General features: G+C 44.7%; 2 protein-coding genes across 6 annotated transcripts; one reads left to right on the top strand and one right to left on the bottom strand.

The window, feature by feature from the left end:
• Nucleotides 1-690: 690 nt before the first annotated feature.
• LOC8052807 (tripartite motif-containing protein 3) lies at nt 691-14658 on the top strand. Of its 2 annotated transcripts, XM_029975473.3 has the most exons (3): nt 691-834; nt 7466-7979; nt 9001-14658. In XM_029975473.3, exons 2-3 carry the CDS (start codon nt 7494-7496, stop codon nt 10552-10554), a joined length of 2040 nt encoding a protein of 679 aa, XP_029831333.2. In that variant the 5' UTR covers nt 691-834; nt 7466-7493; the 3' UTR covers nt 10555-14658. The 2 variants fall into 2 exon arrangements, with proteins under 2 accessions (XP_029831333.2, XP_042146602.1); XM_042290668.1 differs by lacking the exon at nt 691-834 and having other exon boundaries at nt 7435-7979.
• LOC115316154 (urease accessory protein F) lies at nt 14075-19887 on the bottom strand. 4 transcript variants are annotated; one of them, XM_040210815.3, is made up of 9 exons: nt 19694-19887; nt 19507-19581; nt 18869-18910; nt 18483-18613; nt 18212-18310; nt 17578-17659; nt 16251-16382; nt 15925-15977; nt 14075-14815 (listed from the first exon to the last, which is right to left on the bottom strand). In XM_040210815.3, the coding sequence occupies exons 1-9, from the start codon at nt 19749-19751 to the stop codon at nt 14783-14785; spliced, it is 705 nt and encodes a 234-aa protein (XP_040066749.1). In that variant the 5' UTR covers nt 19752-19887; the 3' UTR covers nt 14075-14782. The 4 variants fall into 4 exon arrangements, with proteins under 4 accessions (XP_040066749.1, XP_040066750.1, XP_029831335.2 ...); XM_040210816.3 differs by lacking the exon at nt 18869-18910; XM_029975475.3 differs by lacking the exon at nt 17578-17659.
• Nucleotides 19888-20121: the final 234 nt, after the last annotated feature.

Here is a 20121-nt window from a genome sequence, read left to right on the forward strand (position 1 = left end):
GTTGCTAAGGTGGTGATTTGTCATTCCTGCCTTAAGATGAATTAGATTCAATAAATATGTACACTTGTAGACGAAGCAGTGGCAATATCAAATAAAAGAAGCATGTACTGCTGCAGCGTCCAGACCCCGAATTCAATGCTTACGTTGTGGTTGAGGGAAGGAAGCTATTTATCAAGCTCGAAGGTAGTGAATACTGTCTTTTGAAATGTTTCACTTCAGGTTTCTCTCGGGCAGTAAGCCCAGTTTTTAGAGCTGTTAAACTGATGCAACCTACGTGTAGGTTAACCAACCCTAAATAAGGCGCCAAAAAAGTGTTTTGTAAATGCAACGCCCAAGAGCTTCTCGGCAAGCTAGCTTTACAGCATAAGACAGGAGCCGTGCGGTGAAGCCGTGCCTCTTGGATGTTCTCCTTGGATGTTCTCAACAAGGTGGATGTTCAGAAAAATGTTTCAAAATTATCCTTTCTACCTTCTCTGCTCTCAAAACATCCCGTCACAACCACAAAAACAAAATCGATAATTTATTCCTGCAAAAGAATGAAAAAAATAAAAACGCGAGTGACGGTAGCAGTGCATTCGATGCATTTGGTGTATACAATGGCGGCTATTTTCAAGTTGTCCCTTCTCTACATACTTTTACCTGTTGGCGCTACTGTCGGTAGCGGCGAATTTCAGAACTACCGCTGCTACTGGTTAGCAAGTGGGGAGCACCAGCACTGCGGACCGGTCGGTCGCCTGCAATTTCGCAATCGAAGGAACAGCTGCAGCTGGCAGCGCGTTGTTGTTATGGCTCTCACGGATCACGGCTTCGTAGCTTAACGGGCTTCGGGAACGGGTAAGTTCGTCCGTCCGACCCAGTCCCCGGACTGAGATAATTCCGTACGCGACAGCCACAACCAGTTCTGTCCGTTCACTCGCCACGGGGATATCTTACGAACGCACTGCCAAGTGATGCGTTTCATCCGGTATCGAGCTCGCCGCTATGTAAATTCGGCCGTATTAACATTCGTACCTCCTACCTACGTGACGGCCGCGCCGTCACATTTCCTCTCGCGAAATATGTGGAGTGCTTATGCCGACAAATTTCTCGCTATCGTACGCGCGGTTTGCAGCCAGCGCGTGAGTTCGGTCCTTCGAGTGCATTGTCGAATCACACCATGGTCGCAACTTGTCGTTGTAGTACAAGGCCGTCAGAGACAGCTTCGACTGCTCTGCTTCGACCTGTTTACGTCTGGGGCGTGTATTAAACACCGCCGACAGGTCCGATGCGACACGATCGATGCCTGCGTTCACCGTCCCCCACGAAAAAGCGGGTTTTCGCGTGAACAATGGATTTGCCGCGACGCGGTTGCGAGGTGGTAGCGGCATAGAGGTAGCGAGCGCTCGCGCGAAGAAAAACTAAACAAGACAAAACTGGTCTTTGGCACTTATGTAAAGTGTCCCTGCTTGGCGGGGTTAAAAAAGGGGCCCCGGCGCGTCGCCCCGGAAAGAAAATAAAAGGCCGGGAGAGAAAGCCGTCGTCGTCGAAGTGCCTTCGCCCACAATTTTAGAAGGTTCCAAATCGGGAGCTCGTGGTGGAGACGCGCTCGGCGCCTCTCCTCTATCATCGCACTCGTAGCGCGATCGTGCACGCTCGATGCGAAACACCTGCAGCGGTCGTGTCGCCGCTGGTCTGAATTTTGAAACAATCGGACGCTCGGTCTCGACGTCTTCCCGTTTAACTGTTGGTAAGCAAAAACGCACGAAAATTATTCTGAAGACCGATATTCGCTTGCAAGTTTCAGGTTCTAAACGTGGGGCTTCGCATAATTCCCGCTTAATCGTTCGGATTGGGCTCGGAGGTTTCTTTACAAAACGACAGGAATTTGAAGTGATAAGGGAAACCCGTATAGTACGTTAGATCCAGGCTGTTGAACTTATCACACGCCACATAGAAGAAACCTGTTTCTGTCCACGGTGGCTTTCTAACTAGTTCAAAACGATAGCGAGATTGTGGGGGGGGAAAAAAGGGGGGGGGGAATTTTTTAATTTTTTTTAATGTTTACAGTCAGTCAGGTTCCAAATGTCCTTGCATTAGACATACATTCGCAGATTACAGTTCGCTTTGTCGAGCGTGTAAAAAGATCTAGGTACGGCGCCAACGACTCTGGCGGCACGCGAGCGCGCGATATGGCGCAGGGCAGCGGCATCCGATAACAATCAATCGCGCGGCTTTGAAACGGGTTGCGCGCCTCTGGGTTTAAAATTGGCTCATCCCCAGCGAGCCGCACCACGCGCCTCGTCAGCTGACCCACTTCCGCGTTGCTCTCGGTGAATCAGGTGCGGGAGCAAACATGGGGACGCCCTGGGACGCCTTTGTAAGCAAACAGTCGGCAGCTGCTTGGCGCGTGCTGGATGCGCGATTGCGGGAGCGCCTTTTTCTGGAGCGTCGCCAAGGGACCGTTCTCAATAACCGCGCAGCGCGAACGTCCGTCATCGGTCCCCACCAGAGCGACGGGGTACAAACACTGTTGGCGGACATGTCAAGTATATAAACCTTGTCGGTAGCTTTCTTCGGCACTTCAGCATCTATCACTGCACAGACCGCGATTAAAGGACACGCCGAATAAGAACAGCACTACAGAAACTTGCTCGGAACAGAGAATGTTTAACCATTCAACGCTGGAATGCGTTACCGGTCTAGTCTCGGAAAAAGAGAACTCGCAGTTCTTTCAGTCAATTAAATTTAATGCTGCATATGTTCCAGTTTATGTCATTTTGATTTAGCGCACAAGCATATGTGTTATGGTGTATGCTGGTTCTTCAAGATCTGTGTTGGGCTGTAGACACACTTTTTTTTGGTCTATCGTGAGGTTATTTACTCGTTTGCCCCTCAACCGTTACAATGCCCTCACGGGCACTGTGGGGTACCCGAAATAAATAAATGAACACACCTCATTAACCCTGGAAAAGTGAGGTATTTCTTTTGTTTCTTGTGCAGCAGACGTTTTAATGTGTCAGGTAGAGCACCCTCTGTGTGCTAACGTACATAGAGTCCATGCGCAACAAGCACTAATCTGTGTTCCTAGCTGCATAATGGTGGCCATTCAAGGAGCCCGAGGGGCGGCATTGCAGCCAGGCACAAATGGGTCGGAGGCAACTGGGGCAGCGTAGCAAGCAGCTATATGATTGGCTATTTGGCAGTTTTGTTATTATTTCAGTATTGTTACCTGGTACAGGTTATCATACTGGGTTGATAAAAAAAATGTGGAGAAGGTGTGTGAGCTTCCTTTATCAGCGTTTGAACAGTCCCAAAGGTTGAGGCAACAAAATTAATGAGAGTAATTTTCCTGTGTTGCTGCAGTTACAATTGCCTGAAAATGCAGTGCTGTTCGATTTTAAATATTTTCTTTTTCAGTGCTTTTGTGTGTTAGAATTGGGGATGTCGCGAACCACCCTAGGTTCGATTTCGAAAGGTTTCAATATTTTCAAAGCGAACTGAGGTTCGAATTCGAAAATTTTCAATATTTCGTACCGACCGAAGTTCAAATTCGAAAAATTCGCAACTTTCGATCACAGTGGAGTTTCGTTTCGAAAAGTTCGAAGCTTTCACGGTTTCTAAAATTTTGGGTTTGAATATTTCGAATATCTTTTTACTTGAGGTTCGATAAATTCGGAGATTTCGAACTTTCCTAACTTGAAATTTGAGATATTCGAACATTTCGAATTTCCTGAAATCTGAAATTAGAAAAAATTCGACGATTTCGAAATTCTTTGGAGATAAAATTTGAAATATTCGAACACTTCGAATTTTTATAGACATAAAGTTAGAAAAATTCTACAATTTCGAACTTCTTTCTACATAAAGTTAGAAAAGTTTGAAGGTTTCGATTCTCTTTTAACGCTTATTAGAAAGAAAAAAAAAAGAAACTTTAAAGATTTTGAATTTCTTTTAGGTCCGAGTTTTCAAAGTTCGAAGTCCGGTTTTCATGTTCCTCCACAGTTTCAGTTTCAAATAACGTTTTCACGACTCACTGGTTTTTACAAAATCAGGTTTAGAGAAGTTAGGGTGTGATATTTAGACTCCGCGAAGTTGGGTCAGGCAACTAATGAGACGATGAGTGTCCCGGATGTGCTGGAATATTTGCCAGTGCAGAGTGACGTGTAACAATAGATCAGTAATTGTGACCGCCAGCCCGGGGGGCCTTTAACGTGCATCACACAGTAGTGATGACACGAATGCACTGTTTTACGATACTCATCCAGTTCGAAACGGCCAGGGGTGGGCAGGATGTTGAGGCTCAGAAAAACCTTGAAGCGACCTGGCAAACTACCTCCCTACCCCTTGCACGCTGGTAGTAATCCGATCGAACGCCGCCCGAGTGACGCTGGCACGTAGTAAATTAAGTTTGTAATTGTCCTGAAGGTTTATTTCCCGGGATGAAGGAAACGCCTCGCAAAAAGCACAGAAGCCGACACAACTGGAGGTCAAGGAGCGTTCTACCATAGAAGTGGCGTCGGAAGAAGAAAAATGGGGGGGGGGCTCCAGCCCCCCTTTCCCCCTTCCAGATATTTCGGACTGTTAAAGAAAACAATATGGGGAAAGAGGGCCTGGTCAAACTTATTTTAATCTGAAAGTATTTATGCATATCTATAGCCTACTATCGCTCTTCACTGCATAAAAGATCTCGCAGATGGTCATTGTCAGAAACTCGTTGTCAGAAGGCACTACTTCTCACATGCCTATAGTGGTTCGGAAGTTCAAAGCTATGTCTTTTCGACCTAAATAACTGTGCCATTGATAAAAAAATAATAATAAATAAGAATAAACATAACAATAAATGCGGGGATAAAAAGCTGGTGAAAAAAACAACTATCAAGAATTCGCCGGAAGTGTTGTATTCTTGCATATTCAGAAGCTCAGAACTTCGAAACAAGTTTCTCCTACCAAAATGTGTACAGGCTAAAAGAAACACGTCCCAAAAACGTAAAGCGCAAAAACAAATGTTTTTTTTTTTTTAGTGACGTGCTGAATTTGAACAATATTAGATATATTCTCCCATGAGTTAATTTATTTCTTAGTGTGAAAAAACAATAAATACATTATTTTGTATTCTGCAGATGGCAATGATGTGTTCTGTCTGTACTGTTAATTTAAATGCAATACCTCAAACAACTTGGGCAAAAAAAAAAAAAAAAAAGTTTAGGGCATAATTGCTTGTAGATACATGTTTGGACATTTCTTCGAAACTCATCTTGAATAACAATAATCACATCTTAAGACGACACTTACCTAGGCTATACATAGATCATTCTTAAAAAGTTTAACATCTCTATCATAAATAGCTTCGGCTATAGTGCGCTTCAAATATGGCACAAACGACAATCGTCAAAAAACCATCGTCCTTCCTTGCCCCTTCGGGAATTAATTTCTTTAAAGCTAAGAAAACCAGTACATTGAAATAAACGGCATTGTCTTTCGTAAGGGACGCAGCACCGCATGTAGAAATTTGAGAAAAAAAAAATTACGAATGTACCTCACTATTTGAATTCAAATGAAACCGTCCGCCCGTCTTTTGAAGTTCGACGAACGTCGAACTTGGACCCTAAAAGTTCGAAGTTCGTCAAACTGTCAAGATTTCAGGATTCGAAAGTTTGAAACTTTTTGAATTCTCTTGATAAATAAGTTCGAAAATTATTGAATTCCTTAGCGTAGAAAATTCGAAAGTTCGAAAAACTTCAAACTTTTTAGTGCAAAAAGTTCTAAAGTTCCAAAATCGTCAAATTTTTTGGTCTATCAAATTCGAAAGTTCGACAAGCATCGAATTTTGCAGCGTAATAAGTTCGAAAAGGATAAAAAAATTTAGCGTAATAAGTTCGACGGTTCGAAAAGCGTCGAACTTCATAGTTTAACAAGTTCGAAAGTTTGACTTCCGTCGAATTTTACGATATAGAAAGTTCGAAAATTCGAAATCTTTCGAACCTTTCGAACTGCCTGATCATCGAAACTTCGGTTCGAAAAAAGTTTGCGGCATCCCTAGTTAGAATTGGTACAGACTAGCTGTCAAGAAGGCGATTTTATCCTAATTAAGTTAACTTTTATTTATTATGCTTCGATCATAAACTCCAGACATGCTCTACTTAACAAACTATAACTAACTAACATTAAAAAAATTTTTTTCCACAGTCTTTTTGTACAAATTGTTTTAGCAATAATAAACTACTAGTTGCAGCAAACACTTGTGGGAAGAACTTAACGAGCACATTGGTGTAAATCTCCAGGAAATGAAAGCATTGAACATACAGAAAAGTATACACAAATAATTTCACTTTCTGAAAACGTGAGAAAACTACAAAATTGATTACTAGAGTAATCTGCCAGATGCAGTTCAGTTACTGTAAAACCCTTAATGTTTGCGAGCCCTTCATTTTCGTGAATTTCGCGAACTAAAAAATTCACGAAATTCAAGGGCACGCAAACATTTCTGTCTTTTAGAGTTTCTAATCAGCCGTCTGGAATTCGCGAAATTTAGTGGCTGTGATTATGTCGTCTGTGGCCGATTCGCGAAAAATAGGGGCGCAAAAATAATGGGTTTTACAGTATATGGAGGAATAAGGTTGAGTTGAATTTTGTCATGTTCCAATAGTGAACTCGGAAAAAAGGTCCCTTGACTCGCTTCCCTGCGGGACATGGAGACAGCCAGTCATTGAAAATGACAAAGAGACCTCAGCGAATGACGAAGCTCAGAAAACCATTAGATCTGAAAAATGCAATGTGTGTAGTCACAATGAGCAAGGGAAATGTCACGCCAATTGTGACAGCTCATCACATTTTTTAAAATCTAATTGTATTCTGAGCTTTGTCATTGGCTGGAATCCTTCTATTGTTCGCCGTGATTGGCTGCCTCCATGTTCTTTGGGAATTGAGCTCAGAGACCTTTTTTGGAAGGTGGATTAATTGAAAGTTTATGTTGACGTTTCCATTGAATAGTTCATTCTCTCTTTACAGCGAAGCTGTAAAGCTTCGCTGTAAAGCTTCGCTGTTTACAGCTTCGCTGTAAAGCTTCGCTGTAAAGCTTCGCTGTAAAGCTTCGCTGTTTACAACTTTGCTTTACAGCGAAGTTGTAAACGGCTTTCACTATTTTAAAGGGGCACTAAAGTGGATTTCGAGATCTTTTTATGGTGCAAGCTCAATCTATCTGCCCTAAGCACCATAGAAAACCCAAAATTACAACCATACATGGCTTTTGTTTCCTATTTAAACTGCGACCGAACACCGCGACACACCCTTTTTTGAGAGATCTCGGAAACAAGATGTTTGGTTGAATTTTAAAGCTTAGAAAAGGATGCGTGTGGTTGTAATTTTGGGTTTCCTAGGATGCTTAAGGTGCATAGATTGAGTTTGCGCCATAAAAAGAGGATCTGAAAGTGCCCCTTTGAGGGTTTCAAACGCCCCCTGGCTCCAATAGAACCCGCACGTCTCGCAGGCTGCAGGGCCCAGAGGCCGGGGGCACCATGACGGCGTCAACGCTGGTGGAGACGGTGTCGCTCAACTACGAGGACTTCAGCGAGAGCTTCCTGACGTGCAGCACGTGCCTGTGCACGTATGACGGGGGCGAGCGCAGCCCCAAGCTGCTGTCGTGCTCGCACACGGTGTGCCGCAGCTGCCTGGAGCGTCTGGCAGTGGCCACGGGGGCCCGGGAGGGGGGCTGCCTGCGCTGCCCCATCTGCCGCGAGGCGGTGCCCCTGCCGGAGCCAGGGGTGGGCGCCCTGCCGCCCAGCTTCCTGGTGAACCAGCTGCTGGACCTGGTGGCCAGCCGGCGCCGGGAGGTGGTGCCCAAGTGCGCCACCCACCCGGGGGCCCCTGAGCTGCTCTTCTGCGAGAGCTGCGACCAGGCCTTCTGCGGCGTCTGCCTGGGGGACGCCCACGCCGACTCCCACCACACCGTCGTGCCCTTCTCCATCGCCGTCAAGCGCATGTCCGAGATACTCCTCTACAAGGTGAGTGACTGGCTTCCCTAGAGGGTCCCAGTTGAAGCACTATTTTAGCGGGTCTGAGCCTCCCTTTGGTGCATATTGCCGTGCGCGCAGCTGGCCAAGTAGGCAGCGCGCGCATGGCCTAACGGTTATCGCGCCTCCCTCCCACGCGAAAAGCCAGGGTTCGATTCCTGGGAGCGACGCATCTTTTGTTATTCCTGCAACTTAGTTTTCTGGTAAATTCGAGAATCCTGTTGCTTGTTCGAGGTCCGAATGTTCTACGTGTCGAACATTCTACGCCGATTATTCCAGAAGCTCACGCATGTGCATAAGGGGCTCTGCGTGGCGAGCCGCAGTCAGTTTTTGCCCCAGCGTTCGACTCTGCTGTCACGCCGACTTCGACGCCCGCAATGCTCTGCTTTATTCGTCTTTTTTTTTTTTTTTTTTTGGCAAATGAATTGTCTATTTACCTTTGAACTGGTTTTCATAGATACTGTTTTCTTGGGGTTCATCTCTAGGATTGTCGTTCAAACCTCTTATAAGGGTGGCTACCCAACCCCTTATTTTGAGCAAACGACCCAAAAACCGTTTCCTTCTTCGCTGTCGGCCTGCAGTTACTTATTTACCCTCGAGGAACAAATTACATTACAGGGGAGAGTGAATGCACGAAGAAAGATGGCAATTAAATCAACTAAGGGTGCTGTTAGAGTTTCTTTGAAAGAACAGCATCACTAATGCAGCAATTGAAGTAGGAAGGTGGTCCCAGTCATGTGATGTTTGAGATATAAATGAGATGTTGAATGTGGGAGTGTTAATGTTTGGTATGCCAATCTTATAAACGTGATAGAGATGAACCAAGTGATATGATGGTTCCAGGATGAGTTTCTCGCGGAGGAATGGACTATGATGATGAAGCTTATAAACTAAATGCAGACAAGCATTTTTACGGCGGGAAAAGAAATCAGGTGATACTAAGGTTGCTTTCGTGCTAGCGACACTGGCAGTACAATGATATTCGAGACACTTTTCCACCCCTCCCCTCCAGGCCCAGCTGTGCCTGAACAAGCTGGATGCCGCCGTGGAGGCCGTGGGTACCGAGATTGCCCAGCTGGACCAGTCTGCGGAGGAAGTGACGGATCAGGTGGAGGCCTCCTTCCGAGAGGTTCAGGACCTCCTGGAGCAGCGCCGCAAGACGCTGCTGGCAGCCCTGCAGGCCCTTTGGGACGGCAAGAAGGGCCTGCTCCAGGAGCAGTTAGACCTGATCCAGGCAGAGCGGTCCCGGCTGGAGCGAGAGTGCGGTGCCACGGACGGGCAGTTGGAGGTCCGTAACCTCACCAAGAAGATTTCGGACCTGGACTCCAAGATGGGCTCCCTGGGCCTGCTGGCAGAGCCCCGTGAGAACTCGTACCTCCGCTACGACTACGGCCACAACGGCGCCCTCGAGGACGTCTCCCAGGCGCTGGGGGTCTTCGGCCGCCTGCAGACGAGCCGCACCTTCCCGCCGCTCTGCACCCTGGCTGTGGCGGACTGCCCCGCACACCTCGAGGCGTCGGCCGTGCTCCGGACGTTCGACTACGAAGGCAGGCCACGCACGACAGGGGGAGACCCCGTCACGGTCGAGTTGACCGAGTCTGAGGGGGAGAAGAAGCAGCTGGACGTGCGGCTGACCGACCTCGGCACCGGAGAGTACGTCCTCGCGTTCCGGCCTCCGCGGGTCGGCCGCTACAGCCTCGCTGCCGCCGTGCTGGGACGCTCTCTCCAGGGCAGCCCCTTTGAGTTCGCCGCCACCAACGGCGTGGACCCCGACGTCGTCTTCGGGCGCCGCGGGAGTGGCGACGACTGCTTCCTTCAGCCAGTGGCTGCAGTCTACGGACCGGGAGGATTGGTCTATGTGCTGGACACGGGGAACTGCCGCATCAAGGTACTGACGCCCGAGCTCGCCTTTGTGCGGCACCTCGCGGGCGTCGGGGTAGAGGAACGGGGCGGCACGGGACTGGCCGTGTCGCCCTCGGAGGGAACACTCCTCGTTTGCAACTGGAAGACGCGTCGCGTCACCGAGTTCGATGCCGAGGGAACCGTTGTGCGCGGGTTCACCCACGCCGAGCTCCGCGAGCCCACGACGCTGGCCGTCAACTCTGTGGGGGACGTGTTTGTGGTCGACAGCAGCGAGCGCTGCGTCTTTGTCTTCGACCGCGACGGGGCACTCAAAAAGAGGATCGACGGTCGCATTGTCTCTAGCGGCTTCAATCCGAGCGCCATCGGGGTGGCGCCCGACGACCGCATTCTTGTTGCCGGATCAACCATCTATGTTTTAGACTCCGACGGGAAACCGGCGGAGACAATGTTCCGGGAGGGCAGGGGCAAGGGCCGCTTCAGCGGACTCTGTTTCGATTCCGAAGGCCGCGTGCTGGCCGCGCGGTCCGACAGGAGCAAAAACAGCGTACTGCTTTTCAACGCTGTCGGTGGAGCGCTTGCATTCACCATCGAGAGCCGGAGCGGTAGGCTGGGGCGTCCCGGCGGAGTGGCAGCACTGCCCGGCAGTCGCGCAGCCGTGGTGGACCTCGGCAACAACTGCGTCAAGAAGTACCGCTACCAGTGAGCGCACCGCTCGATCGGAAGTGCCGGCTTCCGTCTCTTTTTCGTCACGAGCACGAGCTAGTCAGGGGCTTTTCCACCTCGTGCTCAAGTGTGGCGGTGTTTGCAGCGGCCTGCGAACATTTGTCGCTTAAAGGGACCACGAGATGGAAGCGAATGGCGGTAAACGGTACGATCCCTTTCTTGCACACATCGCCGGAGGCAGCCTTGTGGATTTTTGTGGTGCGTTTAGTACCGCAAATGCTCATTGGCTGCGTGAAATTTCCTTTATCCTGTTCAGCTACAGCTTCCTAGGCCTATTGCAGGAATTAATCTGGTTATCCACCTCCAGGCTTGAGATGACCCTTCCTTCGTTGGTTTCACTGGTCACCTCTTACAGGTGACTGTATGTGCAGGAGGAACACGAGTAGAAGGGGGAACACCAATGGAAGTCTAGGAAACGCTTTTTAGAATAAAAAAAGAAATACTTGCAGACAAAAGCAAACTTTTGTGAGTGTTGTACAATATGAATAAGAATTTATATCTTGAGCACTAGAAAGTCAAAGCAAGACAATCCTTTCGTGGTCCCTTTAAAAGTGAGGTTCTCTTTGCTAGCTAATTCAATGAACAAATGCCGCTATTCATTAAAAACAGCGCGGCTCTCCGCACCAGAATCGCAACGAGGGAAAGTGTATGCTGCCTACAATCAGCGTCTTCTTTCCAGCCACCTAAGTCCCAATTGCACGCACGACCCGTCTCGTCACTCTTTCCTTCATTTGCTCGTCCATTCAAGCAATCGCAGATAGGTACTCAACATGATGGAAAACGCCATTTGCACGAGTGCACATGGCTATTTGAAGACCTACTGTTACGGTAGCCGCTATAACTTGCGTAATGTACATGGTTCTGTCTTGACCACGAGTGAGAACCAATCCTACGTTTAGACTAACGCCTGCTGCGGTGTACGCTTTGTGTCGCGTTGCCACGCTGTTATTCAGCAGACATCTTGTATACAATGAGCATGCTTGGGACAGCACAATCTATCCGTGCGCTCCGAAACCCTAGCTTCTTAGTGCATCGCTGTTGAGTAGTAGAGAAGTGTGGCACAGTTTTGAAGCTCACTAGAGCTGTCGGACAGGAGCAGGCGATCCTTTCAGTCTCCCGCAGTTGGGAAATACCCCGCCTACGTCAGTCGCTGCAGCTAAGCACAGGTGTTCCCCCAGTTGTGCGCATCCTTTTCTTCTTTCTTTTTGGTTTGTGCAGACGAGGAATCCATAATTTTTTTTTTTGCTGACGTACATACAAGACACGGTTACACGAAAGCAAGACGTTACCTCCACGCGAGCTCTTTCTCATAAACAGATGCCTTGACCTTGTTTATTTCCCCATTTTTTTTACTTAGGCTTTTTTGACATAGAATATAGTCCTCTGACCAGCTGTTCTCGCCAGTGGCGTAAGCAAGTCAGCTTGCCACACTGGTTGTCATATTTTTAAACTGCTCTGCCAAACTTTCACCTTCTTTTGTGTGTCATGTTTTTGTTTCTAGTCATTGCATAGTGACAGATAGTCTTTTGTGATTTAACCCTGGCACTAGTATCAAACAGTCTCATACTGTCTGCTAATTTCTGCAATGCTAACATTGCTTTTTGGAATCTCATTTGCTTCTTAACTCAACTGATCAAGCTGGCAATACATGGAAGGTTGATGACATTCAGAGCTGGTTTTGCTTTTGCCAGTGACTGCAGGACTTTTACCAGGGTGTCTTTTTACTATTTTTATATGTAGCAAAATGGCTTTTCGCGTGCAGAAAGTCCGCGGACAATTAATTTTGCTGTCATGTTGCCTGAAAGTGGTTGTCATTTTGAAATGTTTCATGCAACTGTTTTTTGTTGCCATGTTTCTTGCCATCGGACGTTTACAGAATGAGGTTGATGGTGTCCAAAGCATGCTAAACATTGAGAACTGGGGCCGACTCGCATGCCTTTCCTTATGCACCACGAAGAATTGCATATTTTAACCCTCTTTACTACTATCTTATTATTCTGTGACTTATTCCCTTCAAACTCAATTGATTGAATGCCTGTTTCTTGAGGACCAAGATTGCAAATCATTAGCTACAGTGCTGATCATGTTGAAAAGTGGCTTCATTGTTCTCTCATACTTACTCGATGTATGAAACCCACCCCTATGGCGCTTTTAGGCTGCGTCTTGTGTCTATGTGATAAAATCATTCTTTTAAATTTTCAATTTCCTACATATTTTCTGACACCCTTGGAAGATAGTGCCACTTTTGAAACTGCTTTTCAAAGTAAGGTTGCCCAAATTCATTTTGTTAGCATCTTTGCAAAGGGAATTACTTTTTTAAGCAAACATTTTTAAGGTTGAAGTAGCTGGTGTTATTGTACCCAAAGGTTTGCAAAGCTACTGAAACTTTGTTTGGGTGTTTAGTTCTACAACTTGCAAAAACTGTTTCTTCTGTAACCGAGCCAAAACCAATGTCAGGATTTTGTTTGTGCTTAATACAAAGAATGTGCGCGCCCTTATTCGGGTACTGGGTACTGCACACTAATGTTCAACTTCCACAGCACATGCCTGTTTTCAAGGGGCTAGAGCAAGGCACGAAAGCCTTTATGCACTTAAAAACAAGCTCTAGGTTCGCAAACTAGCTCAGCACTTTTATTGTATGACAGAAGTCTCAAAATGTAAAGTTACTATTTTGAAGAAAAAAAATCGATAAAACTTTATTAATTTTTTTTTTTTTTAATTGGGGGATTGCCTTTATTGGCTGCTGTCACAAATGATCTGATTGAAGAAAAAAAACAAGGAAAGCAATTAGTCAGGCAAATTGTTCCTCATATATCTAGTGTTTTCTTTTTTGCAGTTTGGCAGAAAATGTATGAGATGTAATGTTAAAGTGTAGTGAGACCTGTTTGTGCTATGCCCTATCACACACAATGCCTCCGGAGGCCGGCATGGCACCCGGGGTGCTGAACAATCATTTGCCAAAGACATTTTTCCTTTTTCCTTTTGTATTTCATTTTACAAATGCACTTGGATCCTTCGTTCAAGTTTGTTGTGGCAAGGTCTCAGTTTTAATCACAATCATGCCAATCTTTCTGTGAATTGTGACCGATTCATATTTCTTTTACCCCGTGTCGATTTTGCCTTTCCAGTGCCGTTACAATCTTACCATGTGAATGTGTTGTGCATAACCAATAGACCTCGAGCGCTTTTGCTGTCAATTGTGTGCTAGCCTGACACCGTAAGCCCTTATCAATATATAGGAAGCTTATTTTTCAACCTAGATGGCTCTTTCTAGCGCACTAACGTTGCATGTGGTCTTGAGTAGACTGTTGTAACCCAGTCATTAGCTTCAGTACAACACAAAGGAATGTATATTTTGACCGTAATTTATAGAGGGAGAAAAAGAGAGAGAGAGCAACTGTCGTGTGCAACGTTTTTGCAACGGCGATGCAAGGTGTAAAAGAGACGAATCGACCACTAAACAACGTTCTCAAGCTCCGTTTAATAACGCCACACGCAGATGACACCACAAACGTTTTAATTTTCCGAGGTAGGTGGCAAAATACGACTGCCCACATTTATTTTCTTGCAAAGCATACTGATAGCTTGTCGCAGCAATCTACGGAAGATCAGCATATGATAAGTGTCATGGTTAAGGAGCTTAGAAATGCAATTTGCACTGGGTTCCGAATATGTGATTGTCAATGTTTCTTTAGGAATCCAATATTGTGACATTCTTGTAATTCGCCAAACTTTTTCCGTAAACTGCAACGATTACACGACTTTCATGTGCTCTGTAAGAAAGTGAATGCAAGGAGTTTGAAACTACCTATTGTTAGGTTGTCAACCTCCTTAAACTTGCAAATTTTATGGTGTTGTTCGGCATTTAAAGATTTCGTTTGCCTCAAAAGTTGCGCATCCTTTTGTCGAGCGTAACTATACTGGTACACAGTTGATCTGGCATCTGCGTCGCCGTTGCAAGTTCCCTATGCATGTTTAGAGTGCTTGCCGTTGGTGGCTCTTGCGACATCAAAGCTGGCTTTGAGTGAGGGCCTAGACAAGCTCTGTGCATACAATTTTTGTGGCGAATAAATGCTCCTACCACATAGCCTCGGTGCAGCATTTTTTTGGTTTCCTCCTTAAAATGTTTTGCTTTGTGTCAGGAGTAGAACATTCGAGAGAAGAGGAGGTCGTGGGAGTTCTGCATCAGGTCGACCAACGGAAAGGTGTTACAAGCAGTGCAGGGCGTCCTCTCCCTGTTCCTGGAAGTGTGGAAGGACAAAATGTTGACAATAACCTGCTCTAAAGAGCATCAAAGCATATGGACAGTGAGTGTGTCAAATGTTGCATAATTTTTGTGCAGTTCAATTTATGGGCGTAAATTTCAAAAAAAATTTTTTAATTTATTTTTTTTTTAAATTGGAGGTTTTTAGTTTTAGAAACTAATTGTACATTTTTACACTAAATTTGATAACCATATGCCAAATAGTTAAGTTGATATAAAATATTTTCAACACATTGTGAGGCAGTAACAAAGTAAAGGAGTTCAATGTTTGAATGCATTTTTCTCAGTTCCACTTTTTGCTGCAAATTTAATACGAAGGAATCTTGTTCGAAGGTAAAAGTATTCTGATACCACAATTACAATGTTTTTGGACTGAAATTTACTGGGGAATCGGGCTATCTACTTTATTTTGTTTGAAAAAAAACAACAACTATGTTTTCAGAAAGTGACATAGGACAAATATGCATATCATATTTTGAGGTAATAACTCTTCCTGAAATATTTACATTTGAGTTATAAAAACTAGATAGCCCAAAGCCCCACATCCTCCACTTTATATTCAAGCAGTCAAAATGGCTTAATAGCTTCATTTGCATATAGATTTCTTAACAAACAGTGACACAACTTCTTATGCAGGTTCATTAAATTGTCCTAGAGAGCTGAACGTTTGCCCAGTACACTCACATCTGATGCTAAATCTCCCCTGCAAATTTCATCCCAATCACTTGAGTAGTTCAGAAGTTAAATCTCTAGCCAGTGTTAAAGGATGTTGTCAACCTAAGCCACTTTAGCAGACTTATACATAATTGACAGCCTCGGCACCATAATTATTAGTTGTGATAGTACACAGTGAAATTATAAATTTGCCTGTAAAAAAAAAACTTTAACTTTACAAAGGCCTTCAATTATCTTCCAAGTCTGTGGAATGAAACCTGTTTTATGTGTTGGTGAATGTAGATCCTAAAGATTCCCTCCTGTATGCTACTGTCGGCTGTTACTACCTTATACTTTTGCACATGCAGAGATTTCTTAATTTAGATCATCTTCAAGATATGTTATAAACAACAATTTGACATTAGACCTCACCTTTCCACAATGTCTGGGATCCGTGCTTGCAGTTTGTACTGGATTCGTTGTCCCTTGTACGGAAGATGATGAAAAGTAGCATCAGCACCGAAGGCAGCCTGCAGTCGGCTTAACTTTTCGGAAGCTCATTGTATTCTCATATCATTGCGTGCATATGCTTAAGTCTCTTATGTTTCGATGCCGATAGTACAGCTAGTGCAGTTCCATCGGCATCATTGGACATCTGTGCGCGAAGCAAAAGTATATTTGACAACGAAATCAACCATATATATCCTCTACTTTGAGAAAAGATGGATGCGACCTTTTCAGGCAGCTCTGGTACAAACCTCGAGTGTTCCGGTCATGCCCAGCCGCACTGCACTGGCGACCATCGTCCGAAGAGTTCCGAAAAGAAAGGAGATGGCGGCTTGGGTCTCCGGTATGCCCAGGAAGCCACACAGAACGCCGTACATCACAGCCTGTATGCAGAGTGGTGCATAAGCCTACGCTCATTATCTGAGTAATATTATTCATCAATAGGCATTCCGGTGGTTGTAATTTTTACCTGCAACGACCGTAAACTCTGTACTATTATGAAGCCAAACGGGACTTGACATATCTTCCTAAATTAGAAATCATTGTAATCATGCAGTAGTTTGTGCTTGTCAAAAGCCAAATTTTTATGGTAGTGTGAATATTCGAATTTCAGAATGGTAGTTAAAACAATAGTAATGGATATTCGCTTGGAAATGAACTGTAATTATTCATAATTTTCGATGAGAGTTTCACGGCGAGTCAGTTAGCCCCGTTGAGTGCGCTTCTCGTCGAGCACCGGTGCACTGCGGAGAAGCGAATCTCGCTTCGCCACAGCGCGGCTGCGTGCTTAGGGGAAAAGCACACTTTTGGAGCGGGATAGTGCACGTGGTATATTTATTTATTGATACCCTTCAGGGCCCGAAGGCATTGCAGAAGGGTGGACAAAGCAACAATGTACAAGCAAAACAAATTGACTTCACAAGCGAGTTAAACAGGATACAAAAAAAAAATAATTATACACAGCATCTCTAAAATAATTATACGCAGCATCTCTTGGCTATCTCAACTACAGCTGCGGGAAGGCAGCCACGGTGGTCGACACGCGATGAGATTTAAGGTGGTTGTATTAATAAAAGCTGACACATTGACGTGTTAAGAAAATAAATCTTGTGAAATAAGCATAAGTGTGACACTTTCCTGCAGAGAGGGAGGTGAGGTAAGCAGATTAGATTCCATAGTTGATACGCTGGATGTATGGTGATAGTTATGTAGTATGAATCGAGCAGACCTGTTTTGAAGGGCTTCAAGTGGTGATGTAAGTGTTATATACTAGGGTCCCAGAAAGCTGCGGCATATTGAAGTTTACTTCGGCCCAATCGTTTTTGCAAAAAGTAGTTTTAAAGAGGCGGAAGCAAGAGAGAAGTTTCTTTTAAGATAGCCCAACATGTATTTATCATTATTGATTACATGTTGAATGTATCTCAGGAGAGGTTATTTGTTATATGGACACCGAGATATGTTAATACAGATTCCAGGACAATGCTACCAATATTGTAAAAATGACAGGTGTTAATTTGATGTGATACTCTCATGGATTTGCATTTGTTAATGTTGAGCTTCATATGCCGTGTGTCGCACCACCGTGAAATGCTGTGAAGGTCTGACTGAAGGGAATGAATATCAGAATCATTGGTTGTTTCCTTGTAGACGACACAGTCATCTGCAAATAAACCGATGGATAAAGAATACAGAGGCAACGAAAAATAAAAAAGAAACTTGGTGGATGTTGATATCTACTACATTTAAATTTTCAAAATTAGACGATAACTGTTGTGCAGGTACATATGTTAGGCAGCGATGTCTTGACAAACTGCGTGAATACATTACTTGAGCTGCACTGAAACTTCACTAGGATCACTTAGGCACTATGTTTGTTGTGACCGATATTGCAAGTCGTAGCTTGTACGTATGTTATAACCATCGAAATTAAATCAAATCTTTGCAGCAAAAATTTAATATACATTTTTTTTTACTTGGGTTAGCGTGTACTTGTGCTATCACCTAGGCTGGGCCATAATATCCAGGAAGGTTCTCCAAACAGTTCATTAAAAAAGTGAATTTTCAAACAAGTCACCGAGACATTCTAGATGTACTCGCACGTCAGGTGCCTGTCCTTCCCGACTATTAGCAATTATCCTACCATATTTTAAACTTCTGCAGGCAAGGACAATCAGAGCCAAAGCACGCTGTACTAATCTCGGATGTCTCTCACCTGATGACCGTTCAGCTTTTCATCATAAATTTGATCCTGGAGGCTCACAAGCTGTGGGGCGGCATAGGTGGCACATGCTGTCTGGATCAGAGACCTCCCCTGCCAACAACATATAGCATGCTTTTCAAATCCCAATTGTAAACCAAAGCTTTTTTTTTTTTTTTCTGAGCAGAATTGCAATTAAGATGTGATGCATTGATATGCATATATGTTTGTTGCTATAATTATTATCTCGCTATTATTCCTAACATGAAAGTGCAACTTTCAAGACCTGCTGGATGCTGGCTCTGCTGGCAACGTGGTTTGTGAGCGAAGCGCTGAGCTTGCAGTCCAAGGACCGAATGACCTCGGGGTTGGTCCACTGCTGATGTGCCTCCCTCATGAAGGGAGTCATAAAGGAGCCTGCAGTAAACCATTCGCTAGAGTTTATCGAGTCAGAGAAATGCGGTGCTTGGAAGGATGCTTTTAATTTGGATATAGCGTAAAAATATAGCGAGCATGTACCACAATCATCAAGCGCCCACCCACTTCTTTTGAAACATTCGAAATATGAGCAAAGAACATATTCCATCCCGGACATGCTCCCCCTTTTCAGCCGCTTCTCCAAGCACTCCGGTGCAAAGCGGTGAAGCCGACCCACATGTTCCGTTTTCTTACCTACGTTTTCCAAGCTCGCGACGAGAAACTGTTCCACTTTATCTGCAAAATTGTAAATTAATATTTGTTGAAAAATAGCCTATAGTGAGTTTGGATATGCACTAAGCACACATTTTAGAAATCTTAGTTGTGAAATAAAAAATAACAACAGTTCGCTTTCCGTGTGGATATGCGCAAAGACTCCTTTACTGAGTGAACACTGGCAAGACGTTAATTATATTTGTGCCCCCAAAACAGGCGTTTTGGCGGCATGATAGATACGTATTTCAGATATTTTAAATATGTACGTATGATTTTAAAGGCTTTAAGCACACATTTTTGAAATCTTAGTTGTGAAATAAAAAACTACAACAACAGTTCGCTTTCCGTGTGGATATGCGCAAAGACTCCTTTACTGAGTGAACACTGGTAAGACTTTAATCATATTTGTGCCCTCAAAACAGGCGTTTTGGCGGCGTGATAGATACGTATTTCAGATATTTTAAGTATGTACGTATGATTTTAAAGGCTTTTAGTAACCTTATGAATACGTACAGGCCTGGACCTTATAGTATTTTTCAATCACGTATTTGAACTGTTCACACCAATCACGATGATAATAACAACGACAAAACATAATAACGTAAAATAATTCTTACCGGCACTGTCGATAAAACCCCTCTGGCCCGCCACCTCAAATCCGCCGCTGTGCGCGAAACTTCCCGTCGGAAATGCTGATCGAAAACCCCAAATTATATTAACAAAGAAAAAAAGCAAGATCGTTATTAGAATAAAGATTAGAACGCACAATATCTTCATCTTTCCTCCAATCGAATTTGAACTCACCGCTGTCCGATATCTGCAGGAGGTTCAGAAGTAAGCTCGTGGCTCCGGTGGAATCCATATATAAATGTGGTTAATTTAATCCGAGTTTGGTCAAAACGGGTTCAAGAACGAGTCAGCATTTCGGTTGCCTTTTGAAGGGGCTTCTGACGAGACGAGCCGTTCCTCTAGCAGGTGTCGGGCACGTGGTTTCGATATCGCGCGCCTCGCGTACTTCATCAAGCGCCGCACCTGAAAGCGCTGAACGATAAGAGATAAGCTGGCTGTCGTTTATTGCGTCGCTGGAAAGTTCAGACAGTGGGCACTTTATTTGCGTCAATTAATTTAGCTTAAACTCTCCCAGCTTTATTATTGTTATTTAAAAATATTGGTTTATATCTTCCGGTAACTAAACCGAAACCGTAACTAGTCCAACTGCTTTGTGTCTTTTT

Source organism: Ixodes scapularis, unplaced genomic scaffold, assembly GCF_016920785.2.
Source record: "Ixodes scapularis isolate PalLabHiFi unplaced genomic scaffold, ASM1692078v2 PGA_scaffold1__304_contigs__length_218370807, whole genome shotgun sequence".
NCBI classification, from domain to species: domain Eukaryota; kingdom Metazoa; phylum Arthropoda; class Arachnida; order Ixodida; family Ixodidae; genus Ixodes; species Ixodes scapularis.